Source organism: Schistocerca cancellata, chromosome 3 (assembly GCF_023864275.1).
Source record: "Schistocerca cancellata isolate TAMUIC-IGC-003103 chromosome 3, iqSchCanc2.1, whole genome shotgun sequence".
NCBI classification, from domain to species: Eukaryota; Metazoa; Arthropoda; class Insecta; order Orthoptera; family Acrididae; genus Schistocerca; species Schistocerca cancellata.
The window spans coordinates 700260834-700280714 of record NC_064628.1 but is presented as its reverse complement, the minus strand read 5'-3'; the positions used below and the strand labels follow the sequence as shown (position 1 = coordinate 700280714).

General features: G+C 40.5%; 1 protein-coding gene across 2 annotated transcripts in view; it reads right to left on the bottom strand.

The window, feature by feature from the left end:
* LOC126175689 (ketohexokinase-like) overlaps positions 1–19653 on the bottom strand; it is a 30681-nt gene extending 11028 nt beyond the window's left edge. Inside the window, exons 1-3 of one of the 2 annotated variants that reach the window (XM_049922623.1) lie at positions 19523–19653; positions 19250–19438; positions 13871–13990 (exon numbers count right to left, since the gene is read on the bottom strand). In XM_049922623.1, the coding sequence (XP_049778580.1) occupies positions 13871–13990; positions 19250–19347 (218 nt within the window). In that variant the 5' untranslated portion in view covers positions 19348–19438; positions 19523–19653. Of the gene's footprint in view, positions 1–13870; positions 13991–19249 lie in introns of both variants that reach the window. The other variant, XM_049922622.1, reaches the window with a different exon arrangement.
* Positions 19654–19881: the final 228 nt, after the last annotated feature.

Here is a 19881-nt window from a genome sequence, read left to right as displayed (position 1 = left end):
CATACCCATTGTATCGCGCAATAAATAGTCGACTCACTACATCACAAGTTAATTAAATGCAGACAGGAATGAGGCTGGTGATAAATTAAACAATGTTCACTATTCACATTGATTTTATTTTAAAGAAAATAAACTTTGTGAAGCATTCAGTTCCTGAACTCATACAGCGACAGAATGAATGCTTTACAAAAATTCGCTAAGAGTGTCACTTCATGTTATCATTAGACATTAACTCCTAGCAACTAAATATCGAAAAATAGTACAACACTTGCTCTATAAATCAAAGACCAAGCTAACTAGCGAATATTACAAGTCCAACTCTAGACAACTGGCGGAAATTCCAAGTCCACTGATCTGATGCCTGATCGTAGCACAAAATTATGACAAGTTCGCGGAAATGTCCTCAGAAAAATTCTGTTGTTGTTGTTGTTGTGGTCTTCAGTCCTGAGACTGGTTTGATGCAGCTCTCCATGCAACTGTATCCTGTGCAAGCTTCTTCATCTCCCAGTACTTACTGCAACCTACATCTTTCTGAATCTGCTTAGTGTATTCATCTCTTGGTCTCTCTCTCTACAATTTTTACGCTCCACGCTGCCCTCCAATGCTAAATTTGTGATCCCTTGATGCCTCAGGACATGTCCTACCAACCGGTCCCAAGTTGTGCCACAAAATTCTAGGTTCACTTTAACGATACGGCCAACACACCGCTCATGAAATCATGTTTTCTTGCTTTCCAGACTCTGAATGCAATACCCTGAGCCCAGATGGCCGCTGCCCTTAAACAGCCTCACCTGTCGTCATCCAAATTTTCAAATACACATTTCTCTTATATCTAGCATAATATGGCACATAATTCTAAACTGTTTCTAGCCCAACCACTGTTAAATCAATTTGGTAGTTTCTATATGCTAATTTGCTAATAATTAATTACAAACATGATGAAACCAACATAATTATTTAAAACGATAACTTTTTCTTTAATACGTGTATTTTCTTATTTTATAATTGTATCAGTTTGATTTTTATTGATTGTGTCTGTGCAATGAATTTTCCAGACACTCGTTCCCGCCAAAGTGGAAACCTCCCTCTATAGTCTCGTTAACTGTTGTATGGGCTGAGTTCCCACCGCGTCAGTAACACGGTGTCTGGACAACTGCGAAAGCGGACATATGCGACCCTGGATATTTGCGGTTTTACCTGCTCCGAAGAGTTGGGTACCCTTGTCTCCTCCACCTCCCACGCCACCCGACCGCTGGAACTCCCCTGGATGGTGTCTAGACAGACACACGGTTTTCCCCGCTCCGAAGGGATAACGCCACGCTGATAGAAACACAAGTCCTTATGCGCACTTTGGCTCCTAACTTCCTAGTGTGTCCATCAGTATGGAAGTTATTACAGCGACCAAGGGCAGGCATTCTGGTCATTACAGTGGTTACGCGTATAGTGAAGTGAAGGAATATAAAGAAGTTGAAGTTGCGTGGATGTGCTGTGTGCTAACACCAAAAATCGGTTCATTGCAAGAGAAGGTTGCAATCGAAGAACTAAAAAGTATTTAACGTATCAGAACAGCTGTGTAGACCACCTGATGATGCAGTTATGGAAGTGGAGAAGCAAGTGGAGAGGGAGGAGAAGAGCGCTCGAGGAAGAAACTACGCAGCTATGTGGCATGTATGGTGGCTGAAATGGGAAATCTTCATAATAATGGTTATGGATTTTCACCAGCATGATTCCATACGGAACAGTTGTGCACAACGACTGCGTAATTTTATAAGGATGGAGACGAATACAGCAATCAGTTGCAATTCCATACAAGAATAAGACAAAAACCAACAAGACTGCGACTGATTGTTATTTTCCTATGCTTCCTTACAATGGTTATGACTTTGTTACAGTGATACCTATCTCATAATCTACGAAGAGGATCTTCTGTCGTCAGCTGCATCGAGCACAGGGGAACCAACAAGAGCCCAAGAATTCTTATGAAATTGATCTTCATGAAGTTTTCTTAAAAATGCGAGATGGCAGTAGTTTTCCTTCTAGAAGAGATGGATTAGAGGAGAGAATATTCTTTCTTAGTCGAAACAAAAGAAAAGGTAGCTTAAAAACGTCTTACCACTGTTTTTTTCATGGACGGAACATTTAAGAGGTGCAGCAGGCAGTTTGCACAGATCTACATCACACACGCTGTGTTAGGAGGTCCCAGTGATGAAACAAAAATTCTTCCTGCTGTATTTACACTGTTCCCTAATAAGAAGAAAGACACACACGTTCTTCTGATTAAACCAGTGTCCTAGAGAAGTGAACGTCGATTTTGAGGCAGCTGTGGTATCGGCCCTTCGTCAAGTTTCCACTCAAGTAAAATAAATTGATGTTATTTCCATATAGAGGAGAGCTTGTGGAGAGAACTTAAAGATCTCGATCTAACTGAGGATTACAACTAGAACGAGGGTTTCAGATTTCATGTCAGCATCTGTACACGAATGGGTTAAAATTCAAGAAAGAAGCTGCTAATAACGTAAGACTCTTTCAATATATTAACTAATTCATGACCAAGTGGTTACAGAGTGGGGATATCCCCATAGTAGTGTGGAATTGTTACGAAAAAAGGCACTGAACGACGAATGTCATTGAAGTTTGTAACAACAATATAAATAATGTTATTGGGAACACTCACCCTAGATTCACCTATTTAATGGAGTACTGAAAGAAGGAAGTGGAGTTCAAAAACTGCGTGTGCATTAAGTTGGAGATGAATCTCGAAGAGAAGAAGGGGACGAACAAGTACTTGAAGCTGGACAAGAGGATAAAGAAAACCATAACAAATTGTAAAGAGACTGGCAACATTAGGTGTAGCTTGAGAGCCTTTGCCCATATTCAAAAACTGGACTAATATACATTAAAAAGTAACCTATAAAGAGCACTGAGTCTTCGCAGATTATTTAGTTAAAGCTATTAAGTATACTGCATTGGTATTATCGGCGCTAATATTAAGTTATAGTTATAAATAAAGTGTTCTATAATTCTTGCATAAAAACGATGTTGTCTATTTAAGATGAGTTTCAGACATGCCGAAATGGTAAATGGCCATTTATAATTTTGACATTCTGAAACCTGTGCAAAGTGTGAAGGGAATCAGATTTTATTACTTCAAAAAATTAAAGAGTGTGTCAGACGTTACAACAGTGCAATAAACGGTGACGTTTAGCTTAACGAAGCCAACATTAAACGTCACTCAAGTTACCTAGTTGTCATCAGAAATTACAGTTACATCTATCAATTTTCAACTGCAATTTCCTATTCAGTGACAGTATTTTCTTTTCCTATTTTGTACGCTGTGCCACAACACGTTATTAATAAATTTTTGTCCGTAAAGGATATCGCATTATGGTGAGTAAATTAACATGGATTATGTCTTTCTTTTTTTCAACCATTCATGTGCCCATTCGTTCTTTCCTTATTTTTTTGGACTGTCAGTCGTAGTAATTAAAATAGTCACAAATGTAGCGTTGAAAATGCTTAGCGAACATTTGCATTCTTTTTACATCGTTCCTTTCCTGTTCCTCCCATGGCGATGGGCTGATTCTGTCGCAGTCAATAAGTGTGGAAAGAAGCTACCGTACAAACGAAGTGAGGATGCGGTTATATTTATGCTGGAAAGAACTAATTACATATTGACATAGTCGAAGGTAGTGGTTTCGTTTCCCAAAAGTTTTCAATATTTCGATTTTCAGATATTGAAAAGAAGCTCTATATTTCGGTACAATGGAAAGGTAGTTGGAAATATGTTAGTATTAGATGCAACTACTACAGTATGTCTAAAATCCACCTGTTCAGAGGGGGATCATTAATAATTATGGTCGGTATTTTCAATTTCAAGAAGTCAAGATTTAGAAGAAGGACGCTCCTTACGTACTGGCTGTTTCGGGTAAGATGCGGAGACGGCGGCTTGAAAGCGGACTCGAGTACAAGAAAGGGCCGTCCTTGCCTGACGGATCGCTGCTCAAACTATCTGGCGAAGGGGGTGACCACAAACGTCCGGCGAGCCATGCCGACCGCCACTGATCGCGGTCGCAACTGCACGGCATTCAGTAACACTTGCCAGTAATTCACCTCTCCACCTGCTGCCCTTCTGATAGCTGGGTTGTTTCGCAGGCTCTAACTTCTGCCAGTAGCGGAGTCGAAATTTGTCTTCTGCTTGCGGCAAGTGCCCGAAAGCCTGACCACCACCTCCTGGAGCTTGATGCATCGTTGCTGTCAGGGCGAGCCACGTGCGGGCCTGTCCCTCAGCTGTCAAAACAGGTCGCCCACCCTGCCACGCAATCCGTAGACTGTTACCTCTCGATTGTCACAGCATATGGCGAAATCGTTCACTTTGTAACTGTGCAGTCACGAATTGAACGCAGTCGGGTGAAAAGAAACTTCTTCAATAGGCAAACACAGCTAATTTCTAATGATAATTCTTTTTATTTTAGTGTATGTTTTAATATCTGACGTAGTATACGCTCTGTCATAAGTGGTGTGCACTTTGTATGTGTGCGACTAGCTTTTGAGCTGTAGTGGAAAATTTTAAATTTGTACCATTTTCGAACATACTTGATATAATCCATTTTGGGAACAGCGTTTATGACCGTGACGTCGACCGCTGTAAGTCATACAGTGTTCAGCAATATCATCATTGAACTCAGTATCTTCACTACTGTATCACCTCACCCGAAGAGAGTTACCAGAAAATAAGCGACGAAAAATAAAAAGTATGGTGACTGATTCTCAGATTCAGGATTTCCTTGCCCTTAGTGTGACCTTCGTGTTTGGTATGTGAGAAATGTCAACTTGCACTGCCGCTCATACCATCTGTTAAGCTATAGGTCAGCGTGAGGCCTACAAGCTGAGTGTAAATTCGTTGCACGACACAATAGTGAAGGATCAAAAAAATCCAGTTTGTAGCAGACTAGATTGTGGTGACGAAATGTTGGCATTGGCATTTGTTGAAACTTGCAACTGAAGATGTTACAGACATGAAACTAACCGACGTCTGAACAGAGCCATTTTCCACTCAAATTACTGGCGCTGAGTCATCAATGACGCTGTAGAAAATGGAATGTGTGTCAACGACTTTAATCGCACTCAGCAATGGTCGCTTTATACCGATAGATTTCATTTGTTTCTTTATTGTTATTTCAGTTTCCTGCAAGGAGTTGGGGTGCCAGCGGATAAAATTGTTCAAGGTTTTACATGCTTAACAAAAATTTTAACAAATGTAAAGCAGATGAAAATAAAATCTGATTTTTTATGTGTACACAAATATTATAACGTTCAAAACTTTTTATATGATTTTATACAATCGCTAAAATTAAATCAGTGAAGACAATGTCGATGCTGTTATGCTATAATGGTAACACTGGTGGTACATGAAAATGATCATGTTCATGGTGGAGATGGAATGATGAATATTACAGAGGCTCTGTGAAACTTCAAGAAGCAGCTACCAACTTTTTTCAGTCATCAATCTTCTGACTGGTTTGATGCGGCCCGCCACGAATTCCTCTCCTGTGCCAACCGTTTCATCTCAGCATAGCACTTGCAACCTATGTCCTCAATTATCTGCTGGATGTGTTCCTATCTCTGTCTTCCTCTACAGTTTTTGCACCCTACAGCTCCCCCTAGTACCACGGAAGTTATTCCCTGATGTCTTCACAGGTGTCCTACCATCGTGTCCCTTCGTCTTGTCAGTGTTGTCGATATGCTTCTTTCCTCGCCTTATTTCTTACTTTATCAGTCCACCTAACATCCAACATAGTTCTGTAGCACGGCATCTCAAATGCTCTTCTGTTCCGGATCCATGATGTTTCACTACCATAGAATGTTACCTACTCCTCATTATTTTCTTCTCTCTTCGATTTACTCTCAATCCATATTCTGTTCTCATATTCAACAGATCCTCTAATTCTTCTAAACTTTCACTAAAGATAGCAATGTCATCAGCGAAACTTTCTATTGATGTCTTTTCACCTTGAATTTTAATCCCACTCTTGAGCCCTTCTTTTGTTTCCGTCATTGGTTCTTCGATGTGTAGATTGAACAGTAGGGGCGAAAGATTACATCCGTGTCTTACGCCCTTTTTAATCTGAGCACTTCGTTCTTGGTCCCCCTGTCGTGTTGTTCACTCTTGGTTCTTGTTCATGTTGTATATCAGCTGTCTTTCCCTATAGCTTTCTCCACTTTTCTCAGAAATTCGAACAAATTGCACCATTTTACATTGTCGATTGCTTTTTCCATGTCCCCAAATCCTACGAACATGTCTCCACTTTTCTACTGTCTTGCTTCCATTATCAACTGCAAAGTCAGAGATGCCTCCCTGTTGCCTTTACCTTTCCTAAAGCCAAACTGATCGTCACCTGACAGATTGTCAATATTCTTTTCCATTCTTCTGTATATTATTCTTGTCAGGAACTTGTATGCAGGCGCTGTTAAGCAAATTGTACAACAATTCTCTCACTTGTCGGCTCTTCCAGGGCTCTCAACAAGGGAAGTGTGCAGGCGTGTCGGAGTGAACCAAAGTGATGTTGTCTGGACATGGAGGAGATACAGAAAGACATGCCTCGCTCAGGCTGCCCAAGGGCTACTACTGCAGTGGATAAACCGCTACCTACGGATTATGGCTCGGAGGAACCCTGACAGCAACCCCAGAATTTTGAATAATGCTTTTCGAGCAGCCACAGGACGTCGTGTTACGTCTCAAAACTGTGCGCAATAGACTGCATGATGCCCAACTTCACTCCCGACGTCCATGACGAGGTACACCTTCGCAACCACGACACCATGCAGTGCGGTACAGACGGGCCCGGTACAGACGGGCCCAATAACATACCGAATGGACCACTCAGGATTGGCATCACGTTCTCTTCAATGATGAGTGTCGCATATGCCTTCAACCAGACAATCGTCGAATGCGTGTTTGGAGGCAACCTGGTCAGGCTGAAGGCCTTAGACACATTGTCCAGAGAGTGCAGCACGGCGGAGGTTCCCTGCTATTTTGGGGTGGCAATATGTGGGGCCTACGTACGCCGCTGGTGGTCATGGAAGGCGCCGTAACGGCTGCACATACGTGAATGCCATCCTCCGATCGATAGTGCAACCATATGGGCTGCATATTGGCGAGGCATTCGTCTCCATGGACGACAATTCGCGCCCTCATCGTGCACATTTTGTAAATGACTTCCTTCAAGATAACGACATAGCTCGACTAGAGTGGCCAGCATGTTCTCCAGATATTAACCGTTTCGAACATGTCTGGGATAGATTGAAAAGGGTTGTTTATGGACGACGTGACCCACCGACCACTCTGAGGGATCCACGCCGAATCTCCGTTGAGAAGTGGGACAATGTGGACCAACCGTGCCTTGATGAATTTGTGGATAGTACGCCACGACGAATACAGACATTCATCAATGCAAGAGGACGTACTACTGGGTATTAGTGGTACCGGTGTGTACAGCAATCTGGACCACCACCTCTGAAGGTCTCCCTGTATGGAGGTACAACATGCACTGTGTGGTTTTCATGAGCAATAAAAAGGGTGGAAATGATATTTATGTTGATCTATATTTCACTTTTCTGTACAGGTTCCGGAACCGAGGTGATGCAAAACTTTTTTTGATGTGTGTGTATCGCCAGTCTCATAGATTCTAAATATCAGTGTGATTAGTCGTTTTGTTGCCACTACCCTCAATGATTTTAGAAATTTAGCTGGAATGTCTGCATACAATAAAGAAGTGGCTTACAAGGTTCTTGCTCGACCGATTGCTGAGTGTTGTTCATTAGTTTGGGTCCATTTACCAGGTAGGATTGATAGAAGAGGCAGTGTAACGTCCCCTTAGAAAAATTAATGAATTGCTGTGCTGGTAAACCTCTTACATTACTTGCTTTTCAAACAGCTGAGCAAAACTGAACGTACTCAGACATTACTCTCTTTACTTATTCTGATCAACACAAAACTGACACACAATATTTTTAGCGCAACGCAATCTGACTTTCAATAATCCCTACAAAAGAATGGCCCTGACTAACATTAACCTATACCTTTCAAAAATCACTTACCTCACAAAGATCTTCGTTACTCAAGCTACTGCAATACAGCGAGCGCCACTACTGCCAGCTAAATAAAAGATTCAAACTACTGAAGGCACTAACTACTGATAGGCATAGTTAGCAAATGAAAGATTTTGATAGAGAACAAACAATGTATTTATCTCAATAGTGTTCAAAAGTCATAATATCTGTATCAGTCCATGATATTCAATATTACAAATTTACTGTCTCTGTCCAGATCATCCGCTCTCAGAACTCCGCCATCTCACTCCCCACATCCACCACTGCTGGCGGCTCACCTCCAACTGCGCAACGCTACGCGCTGTTAACATCCAGCTGCCCAATACTACAATGGCAGACAACAATGCAAACTAACCACAGACTGCACACAGCACAGCCAGTGATTTTCATACAGACCGCTACGTCGCGTTACCAATAAGAAAACCTAAACAGCCTACTTACAGCAGAAAAGATCCAACGAAGAGCGGCGCGTTTCGTCATGGGATTGTTTAGTCGGTACGAGAGCGTTACAGAGATGTTCAATAAACTCCAAAAATGGTTCAATGGCTCTGAGCACTATGGGACTTAACATCTGAGGTCATCAGTCCCCTAGAACTTAGAACTACTTAAACCTAACTAACCTAAGGACATCACACACATCCATGCCCGAGGCAGGATTCGAACCTGCGACCGTAGCGGTCGCGCGGCTCCAGACCGAAGCGCCTAGAACCGCTCGGCTACAACGGCCGGCTCCATAAACTCCAGTGGCAGACGTTACGAGAGAGGCGTTATGCTTCACAGAGAGTTTTAATACTGAAATTTCGAGAAAGTAATTTCTGGGAAGAGTTAGGTAGCATATTGCTTCCTCCACATGCGTCTCACGAAATGAGCACAACGAGAAAATGGGTGAAATTAGAGGTAATGCAGATGTTTACCGACGATCATTCTTTCCATGCGCCATGCACGAATGGAATAGTGAAGGGGGGAGCAGTTATTGCTACCTAAACGAGTACTGGGTTTGATGTAGCCAGAGGATAGAGGAAACGGAAAGGTTAATTGAAGCATTGTTTACTGGAGCTAGAAGGAAAGGTATATTATGGGGCAGATTTCATCATTAGGTAGAGGAAGTTGGTAGAAATTCGAGCGGGAGAGGTTGGATAAAGCATGAACGTACGTGGAATATGGGGTATGGATGTAGTGGCACAGCATGGCATCCGGATTGATGAATAGTGGGTAGGTAATGGGTGCTTAAACTCAATTTTGCGATTAAGTGGATGGAGATGGCGGAAGGATGGATTTCTAGTGGTTTGTATAATTTAGGAGAGGCGCAGATCCACGAAATTTTGGCGTATGTGACGACTGGGCGGATGAGGGATTTATAGGCGAGGTTGATGGTAGAAGAACGTAGACCCCAGATGCAGCTTGCTAATAGCTACGGTGGCTTTTGTTGGCTGTGAGCTTTGTGTTGGATGATAAGGAGATGTGCATTGCACATTGGGTTTTTTGTCAAGGTTTAGTTTGAAACATTTTACTGTGTTAGTGAGAAGGATGGGTTAGTTGTAGATGGAGAGGAAGAAATATGGATGACGGAAACTCTGAGTAGTGCGGCCAGTAATGGTGGCTTGGCTTTTCTTGGAATTAAGTTTCCATGTATTACACCACTCGACTAGGAGATTCAAGCGAAGTTGGAGGAAAGCATGGTGGAGTTGGAGGACGTCATGAGCCTTGAGGCACACTGTTAGTAGGGTCAACAGGTGCGGTCCATTTTTGTAACATACTGTATCTAGAACGATGGTGGAGGATGGACATAACTGGGATACCTATTTGTTTAGCTTGAAGATTCAAATGGTTCAAATGGCTCTGAGCACTATGGGACTTAACATCTATGGTCATCAGTCGTTTAGCTTGAAGAGCCGTGCAGAATGTCACATCCAATCAAAAGGTTCTTGAATATCAAAGAAAAATAATAGGACGAATTTTATTTTATGTAATTGATGGGAGGAAAGTTAAGAAGCTGATCATCAATGGAACAGTTGGGACGAAAGTCACATTGGATGCTGGAGATAGATTGATGTGTTGCAAGGTGCTGACGAATGCCTTACGTTATGATGCTTTCAAGGTTTTTTCTGTGGGCTGACGTGAGCTTTGTGAGTCGGTAGATTGAGATCTGTCAGGGTTGTTTATCAGTTTTTAGAAAGAGTAAGGTTTTGAATGTTTCGCTCTGCTCTGCTCTCACGTAGAGGGTGGTGTCGTGTAGGATGGCAGAGGTTTCGTGTTAGACCTTGTGACATTCCTTGGGATGGCGGTAGGTAACTGTATCGTGACTAGGTGCAGCGTCACGATTTTTGTCGTGTGTTAGCGTAATGACTTCAGCTGTTATTGGTGTGTTTAGTCCTGTTCGTGTTGTGCCACGTAAGCGCTGAAAGTCTGGGGCGAGATATGGGATATATGAGTTTCAATGCTCATAGGCATAGGGATCAGTGGAGTTAATATAGTTTGGGTCAAGTGGGATGGTATAGGGATCAGTGGAGTTAATAGAGTTTGGGTCAAGTGGAATGGTGTAGGTGTCTTCTAGGCAGAACAGGAGTTGTTGACTTTGATGAGTTTGCCATGGAGCATCTGTTGTTGCGAGAGATATGATATGTGGGAGTGGGATTTTTCCCAAAAGTCTACGGAATGCTTTCTAATACTTTGTAGAGTCTGTAAGTATTTCGTTTAGTTTTATGCGTGTTATGTGGCAGCTCCAACTTCGTTTAGGTTATAACTGTGAACATTTTGGTGGAGCTGTCGGTGGCGTGTGAGAGTATCTCGATTACACATATGAAAGAATTCTCTGTAGAGGCAATGGGTTTCTTGGGGCAGTGGAAAAGATCGTGGAGGGAAAGTGGAACGTTCATGGTAGATAATATCGAATGGGGTATGTTTGGTAACTGCATTTGTGAAGTGTGTTGTAAGAAAACAGCCTCATACTGGATGTCGTGAAGCTTCTGAACGTTAAAGCCATTGCTTTCGATTAGGATATGGATTTGGCTATGGTAAACACTAAAGTTTGCATGGGAAAACTCCTGTATTTGTCAGGGTGGATAGTTATGTAGGGGTTGGTTATAGTTTGAAACACTGCATGACATGTGGAGAAGGACAGGAAGACGACAACTCCCAGATGGATTCAAGACTTCTATTGCAGTGCACTTCAAGAGGTTTGAGTTGGCAGTAATGGCACAAGGGTGATATCTGTGTCAGGTTGGGTTGGGCAGGGATGTGGATTTCATGGACATTGATTACATCAATAAACTGACGACACAGCTGTCTTTGGACAGGTAGGTGGGAATGCAGGTTAATACTGGCAACAGTTATGTAGGTGTTACAGGTTCAGTCCACAAGAGTTATGAAATCGTAAGCGATTAGATTGTTAGGGCGGATGTTGATAGTTCCAAGGGTTAATGTAAGTTTCGTGAGACAGATGGCGAAGATGAGGTGCTCAACTGGACCACTTAGAAATGATTGAGGAGAAACAAGCATGTTTCGGAGATGGCCACGGCTACTCTGCCATGGTAATAGGATTGGGACTGTCAGTTCGGTGTCAGGTGTAAGGAGTTATGTGTAAGGAGTGGTTAGGTGTAATGCATGCACGTCTTGTTGCCTGAAGGTGCAAGTAAGGAGATATTTATTGCAGAGAAGGGAATGGTTGTTTTGGTATAGGGTATTGTACGTCTACTGTGCTATTTTCCGCTAGTCAGGAAGGTGTTTGAGGCTTATGTGTAATGTTTGTAGACAACTGGAAAAGACGTTGGCTTGAGTTTAGGAATAGGTGACACGTGTATTGAGATGGAAGGTGAGGTTGTTGGCTAGGTTTTTTTTGCGTCTTCATAATGGTGGATATTTTGAAGGACTGAAATATAAAACAGATGATTTCTTCTATAGTGAGTGATACACAGAAACGGCGTTAACTTTTTTTTGTCATGGTCTAGGTTGAGAGAGATGTTCGAGTAATGACCCATTGTACACTAATGGCATTTTCAGACAAACACCAGGCGAGCCGAGATTGGGGCGGATGGAGTCGCAGTTGGGAATATGTGGGAAGGGATTTTCAAATCTGGATTTGTCTCATTTGTGCGGGAAACCTCCAGAAAACATCGCTCACAACCGGGGTTACACGACTAATTTTAATTTAATTGTAGGGAAGTATGTGCTGGATCAGCTGCATAGAAGCCTGATGCCCTGAGGCATCGAGAGTCAAGATGTAATCGAAGGAAGGGTGGGAGGCTAAATTGTAGAGTGGAAATCAATGGCGGGCTAAGTACCAAAAAAAATTATTTAAGAATCAAGCTTAGTGCCGTTGCCAACAACCTGAGAAGCAGGCTAAGCGCTACAATCATTTCTTAGTAGCGCATACCGTATAACGCCCGAAAGATAGCGTGAGCGATATGTGACGGTCTACTGGTGAGGCTAAACCGGCCTAAGTCTACAAAGGTTTGCAATTGTTTGGCGCGTATGACAGAGATTTTACCAAGATTGAAAAACGTAGGAGGCTCGAAGAATGTCAGATGTCAAGCACCTATGGTCATTGTAAAACTTACGGAGAATGCGACACCTAACAATGCATTTGTGGTTACTATGCTCCAATCTGAGAACTTTTTGTTTTAAAAAAGCAGCCAAAACACATAGTAACACAGCGAAAATAAATATTTCCAAACATGGTTGGATTCAAGCGAAAGAAATTGCACCTAGTGTCATCGAGAGGAGAACAATGTTTAACGGACTTGAAGACTACAAGATTTTCAAGTAAGGAGTTCCCACTTACATAATAAATGACTTTATTTTAACGTCACAATAATGTAAAAACAACTTGTCAGCTGAAATGAAAAAGGATCTGCAACAGATGCTGCAGTATTTGAAAGTAACTGATAGAACATTTTTCGAACATTAATCAATTAAAATTGCTTTGTACTCTATAAAATTAAAAGAAGGATTAAAAATAATTTAACTCTGAACAATGCATCTGTAAAATGTATCTGAAAAATGTTTATCATTAACAAAACTGATAAATCATTGAGATTTCTTTCAGTGGCACTTACCTCGTTCTTGCCGATAGCTGCATGGCATTTAGCAAGTTCTGCGATTTTCAGAATAAAATGTGTATTTTCATTGATAAAAGGAAGGGAATTTTAAAAAAATTGCAGTGGTTGTGTGACTCTTACTGTAGAAAAAATAAGAAATATTGTTAAGGCTTTCCCATCAAAACAAAAGGAACTGAATAACTTGGAATAAGTCTTCTGGCACTTAGCCCATTATTGATTTTCACTCTATAATTATGAAGAGAGACAAAAACTTGACTACAGTAAGCACGTTGAAGTGAATGTAGGTTGCAGTACTTATACTGTGACTTGTGTAGGACACACTTGCGTCCAAAACTACATCAAACCGTCTTCTGGCTGAACACCACAACAATAGCAATAACAACTACTCCCTATAACATGATTTTTCCAGTTGACATTGAGATTCTACTTTTCGCCCAATCAAAATGGCGAAAATGAACTGTGTGAATGGTATGTCATATTGACATTATACGAGGCAGGAAAAGTGCTCTTGCCTAACATACATCCTCCTCAAGTAACAAGCACTGCATAATTAGCTTTCATTTCACTTGAATGTTTTGATTCTCTCAGTTAGTTCACTCATTTCGGCGAACAGTCTCCAAAATTAAAAAAAAAAAGAAGTTGTCACATTTTAGCGTGTTGCTAAGTGCATCCAAAAGAAGAAAATAAAATCATGCAGAACTTACCTCCCAGTTGTAGAGTTAACGTTAAGCGTTCCAAACAAATCACTTTTGACACCCAATTCCGCCAAAACTTTGCAGTTATTGGCAGCATTGCCTCCTGAACTCAGCTTCCGATCAAGGACTCTGTTGAGAAATTAAAATCAAATATTAGAGAAGTGGGAACAAGAATTTAAAAAAAAATCTGTCGGATGACCATACCCAGGCAGCCAATCTAAAAAAAAAGTCGGTAGGATGGCCAATGAATTGGTGTGAGTGTGGGGGGAGCTTCAGGCAGTCGTCAGGTGACAAGTGAATGTCGCGACCACATATATAACGACATGCATCTTATAAAATACCACTAAATACCCTCCACATAACTCTCATGTATAAAACAGCTTCAAATGACTGATTACTTCACAAATGAGTTAATGTGTTAAATACTTGATGTTAAACATGTAAGCGAGAAAACAGTTTAGAAAGGGTTTGATACGAAATTTAAAGTTTGTTGGAGATCTCTAAGTGCTCTCGCTGTTAAACAATGGGTGGATATACTCTGGCTAATTTACGCTCCGTTTTAAGCAGAAGTTAATTTTTCACGCATCCGTTTGTTCACGACGTCATATCACCTAAACTACAGGGTTGTTACAAATGATTGAAGCGATTTCACAGCTCTACAATAACTTTATTATTTGAGATATTTTCACAATGCTTTGCACACACATACAAAAACTCAAAAAGTATTTTTAGGCATTCACAAATGTTCGATATGTGCCCCTTTAGTGATTCGGCAGACACCAAGCCGATAATCAAGTTCCTCCCACACTCGGCGCAGCATGTCCACATCAATGAGTTCGAAAGCATCGTTGATGCACGTTTCTTGGTAAAGGAGGTTTAAACACTGAATCTTTCACATAACCCGACAGAAAGAAATCGCACGGGGTTAAGTCGGGAGAGCGTGGAGGCCATGACATGAATTGCTGATCATGATCTCCACCACGACCGATCCATCGGTTTTCCAATCTCCTGTTTAAGAAATGCCGAACTGGCATTCTGCTTTAGCCTTTTCTGTAAGATTTTCCAAACCGTCGGCTGTGGTACGTTTAGCTCCCTGCTTGCTTTATTCGTCGACTTCCGCGGGCTACACGTGAAACTTGCCCGCACGCGCTTAACCGTTTCTTCGCTCACTGCAGGTCAACCCGTCGATTTCCCCTTACAGAGGCATCCAGAAGCTTTAAACTGCGCATACCATCGCCGAATGGAGTTAGCAGTTGGTGGATCTTTGTTGAACTTCGTCCTGAAGTGTCGTTGCCCTGTTATGACTGACTGATGTGAGTGCCTTTCAAGCACGACATACGCTTTCTCAGTTCCTGTCGCCATTTTGTCTCACTGCGCTCTCGAGCGCTCTGGCGGCAGAAACCTGAAGTGCGGCTTCAGTCGAACAAAACTTTATGAGTTTTTCTACGTATCTGTAGTGGGTCGTGACCGTATGTCAATGAATGGGGCTACAGTGAATTTATGAAATCGCTTCAATCATTTGTAATAGCCCTGTATATGTATACATTCAGGGCGTCTCAACTAAGAGTCGTAAAGAGTTTTTTCTCTGTTTTTTTTTTCGGCAGATATTTGCAGTTTCTTGTTTTGAATGTGTAGTTGGAGTTGGCCCAAACAGACAGTTCACATCACGTCTTTCATGCAAGACCCAGTGTAGAAGGAAAGCGTCGGTTTGTTTCCTATTACAAACAAAATGATTTTTAAAACGAAATTTTAAGTGCCCTTTCGATAGAGCGGTCCCAAATTAGTCCGGTGAGATATTTGTTTTATTGATATGTATTTATTACCAATGACAGTAAAACACAAGGAATAATTAGTACTCTAGCAGCGACAGGATAGCTCTGGCCAGCACTGACTACCACCATGCAGCAGCGCTTCTCAGTCGCACTTGAGTACTGGTTATTCATCATGTTTTACTGTCCCTGATAATACATATAGATAAAACGAGTACCGTAATAGACTAATTTGGGACCACTCTATCGAAGTGGCATGGAAAACTCCGCTTTAAAACTATTTTGTTTGCAGTGGGGAATAAACTGATAGCAGAAAAAGTTTCGTAAATGTTTGAAATGATGTGTACAGTATGTTGGAAGTCGTTAAGTGCTCAGACTCTCCAATACTTGGTGAACAGAATCAGGGTCATTTGCGCGCTTTGAATTATTCTGCCTCAAGACATATACACGCATTCCGACTGTAAAGCTAGTCTTTCTGTGTTAAACCTTTAACTTAGGATTACACCTCTAAATGTGTGGATTATGACAACATTTTAAATATTTAAATTTGGTCTGTATTTATACAAAATATTGAATCTAAAATTTTTACTGTCCCTGGCAGTCGTTAGATAGGCAACCTGCAACTGGCATCAAGTGACCGTGGACCGGTTTAGTCGTTTAGTAAGCCAGATGAGTGTACAGACACAGAGCATTGAAAACGTTGCAAAGTTATCTGTTAGTTTAAAAAGTGAGCGCACAATAAAATGGTTTTTACTATTATAATCAAACATTTGTGTAAATGAAACGTATTTTAACGAAGGGGAAAAGAAAATTGTGTTTTGACATTTAAAATAAATCACCATTTTAAGTCATATATTTACTGTTTTCAAGTGCTTCTGCTTTTCTTAACATCACAAGGTGGTTGCTTCTATGTTAAAAGATGCATCGCAAAGGATGAATCCATCATTTCTAGTCTCTAGTTTCTCTCGTGTTCCGACAACCTAATTAAATGTCATACCTCTCCCCGAATGGCAAGCGTACAATTATCCACAGTGCTTGTACGAGGTGCATTCAAGTTCTAAGGCCTCCGATTTTTTTTCTAATTAACTACTCAGCCAAAATCGATGAAACTGGCGTTACTTCTCGACGTAATCGCCCTGCAGACGTACACATTTTTCACAACGCTGACATCACATCACCCATATACCTAATTCAGTATTTAATTCTGCAACTCAGTATCCCTTTCTGTAATACAATTTATTCAAAATTCTCGATGTAAACTTACTGTCTCAGTCTTGTACTATCTGAAAATAAACTTTTACCATACTTAAGATTCTGTTCGAGAAATGAAACGTGATGTTTAGTTAAACACAAAAGCCTAAGAACTGTAAAATTATCCTTAATACTGTAACTTGTAAATCGTATAGACTAGTACATAGAAAATTAAGTGGTTGTTTATAACGATTAAAGTGTCATTTTAGTGTAAGAAAGGGGAAATGAAAGAAATGTTAACATACTCTGGAAAAAATATAACATGCATATGGAATATAACCTCGAAAACGCAAACAGTAGAATAATTCTGGTTATAGTCACAGATTTTTTTTAAATGTGAGCAAAGAACAGTTTACTTTTTCTCCAGTCTTGAATAAATGAGAAACCCTTACATTCGAGACATGAAATGAGAAATAAAAGCAGTTAGCAAACTATTATACAGAAAAGTCTTTCGAATGCTCTTTTGTTTGTATCATCTCTAGTATATGAAGTAATCTTACACAACGATAAGATACGTTGTTTAATGATGATCTAGTATCAGGCACAGCATCGAGGATTTTTTTGTTGGGTGTAGGTGTAGTTCGTCTTATACAGTTGTTATAAAGCACAACAGTAAGTGTCATAGCAATTAAAATGTGCTGCTGTGTTTGAAGAGTTTTCTTATGACATAGTATTAACCAATATTTTCCTCATTCGCCAGCGTAAATTCAATAGAACATAATGCAGTCGTATAACAGAATGTACCAAGACTCCTCGTCAGATGGAACAACAATTCAACTTGAAAATGAGAAAGGCCCACAGACCTAAGTATTGAAGAGGATGTTGCGGACGACAAAAAATAAACAAATAAATAAAAATAAAATAATGATCAAAATTGAGGATAAGTAACATTTGAAACCGCTGAAACACTTCTCCCTAGAGTGTACGTAAACCTCTGGTAATGATAGTTGAAACGCACCGCTAATTTAGGAACTAATTTTTACCTGATTGAGGCAAACAACTTTTTTAAGTGAAGAAGTTTTTTATTAGAAAATTGTAAAGAAAGGACTGCAGTTTGGATACTACACTGAACCTACGGAAGTATAGTCGAGAGTCACAACGGCTTTTAACATTTTTGTATTACTATGCAAATAAAAATAATACATAATGAAATTATGAATCTGCTCATAATTTGATTTAACGCGGCACAGTATTGATCAATAACACTAATATTGCTCCATTAGAAATAAAGCTGCAGGATAACTTGGGTTCAAGAAAACAGGAACAGAAATATCTCGCACATTGTAAACAGACATTCAACACTTACGCTTCTTCTGCTGTGAGGAAAATACGATCACTAAAGAACTTGTGGAAGGAGTTGGCTTAATTTTTCAATCATTTACGTAAATATATAAAAAATGATAGCCAAGCGAACTGAATGGTTTCCACATCAATCCTGTGATGACAAAATAAAGGTACGAAGTATAAACATTCTTACGTTGTTCGCTTGCACCATTCGATGTCTAGTGTTTACTGAATTTCTGCTGTCACAAGCATAATTATGTATTGGCGTGCTTAATCCGGAATGTGTCGCAGAATTTAAGTATTTAAAAATGTTCCTTTCGTAAATAGCTGACTGGCGGTGCAACTTCATTAGCAAATAAAGACAGTAAAAACTAGTTTACATTAAGTAACAGTAACAGTATTTCGTACAAATTTTTATTTAATGACAGAATCTGTTTTGAAGGTTATTTCGACAGTGCAGGGAAATCGGTTAAATGCTAGGAATGATGAAACGTGTTCGTTAAAGTCTGTTTTAGCGTTCCTCCTTGGAGTCACGTTGCATGTTCAATGAATATACTGTACAAAATAAATGTCAGACATATTTCATAATAAGTTTTTCTTTATTTTATAATCGGTCATTTTAATTGCGAGGACTTTCTTTCCTTATCTAGCATACGTCATTGAACTGCATTACTTATGGTTTTCCGACTCGCGATGGATAATTTTTGTTTGCTGCATAGATCTTAACACTTCGCAACTTGCCGGTGAACTGTTCACCATCAACGTAGTGTTTGTGTAGTGATGAGACAATGTGGAGATAACTATTGCTGAAGTGTCAGAGAAAAAGGAAAGCTTTTATGTACCAAACGCGAATCAAGAAGTAGATCATGTAGAGACGTGTTGAAACATTAATTGAAATTACCCTCTTGTTTGAAATATGCATTTGTGTTTCTAGTCCTAACATATCTATGTTACGTAAATTTCACCTTGGAATACTTAAGAAAGGCTAATGGCGACTTTATATTCTTTTTATCAAACAGGACAAGTACGAAAACAAACAGGCACTTAAAAACTATTGATTGTAGTAAACAGCAGGAATATTTACCTTAAAACTGTGTCTTCGACGGGATAGCTGTCGCAGTACAGCAGTTCGTCAAGGCATACCTTACCAATGCAGAGTATTTTAAATTCATTCCCCGCCATTGTCTACGCACTCACGGCGGTGCCGAACGCGGAGAAAACGTGAGGACTCTACGCTGAACAAAGTCGTGGATGATGTCTCTGAATCTTGAGGCTATCAACATACTGTATGCACTAGCACACGGCAAACATGGAGACAGTAGCACGTTACGTCATTCTTATCACATGGTGGAATTACCTCTTTACATTTGGACAGCTGTTCAAGGCAGCATGGCCTTCACTTGGATTGCTGTGCGGCTTTTGTATGTGAACGTAACACTATTTCAAGCACTTGGTTGCTGGCGACATCTGTGCCTTTACAAAACGAACGTTGAATCGAGAAGTAGAGGTTATCAGTGATTAGCAGGTCAGGGACCTAAGCCAAGAGTCTTCCTGTGAGGAGAACTGGGAACGTGCTCCCTCCATATAACTGTCTGCTACCAGTAAAATGCTTGATTATCACTCTACTTAAAGATTAAAGGCTTACCTAAAATAGAGGGAAGATCATTAACATTTAGATGTGCTCCATGCATAGAGTGAAGTGTCTTTTCTGTCTCA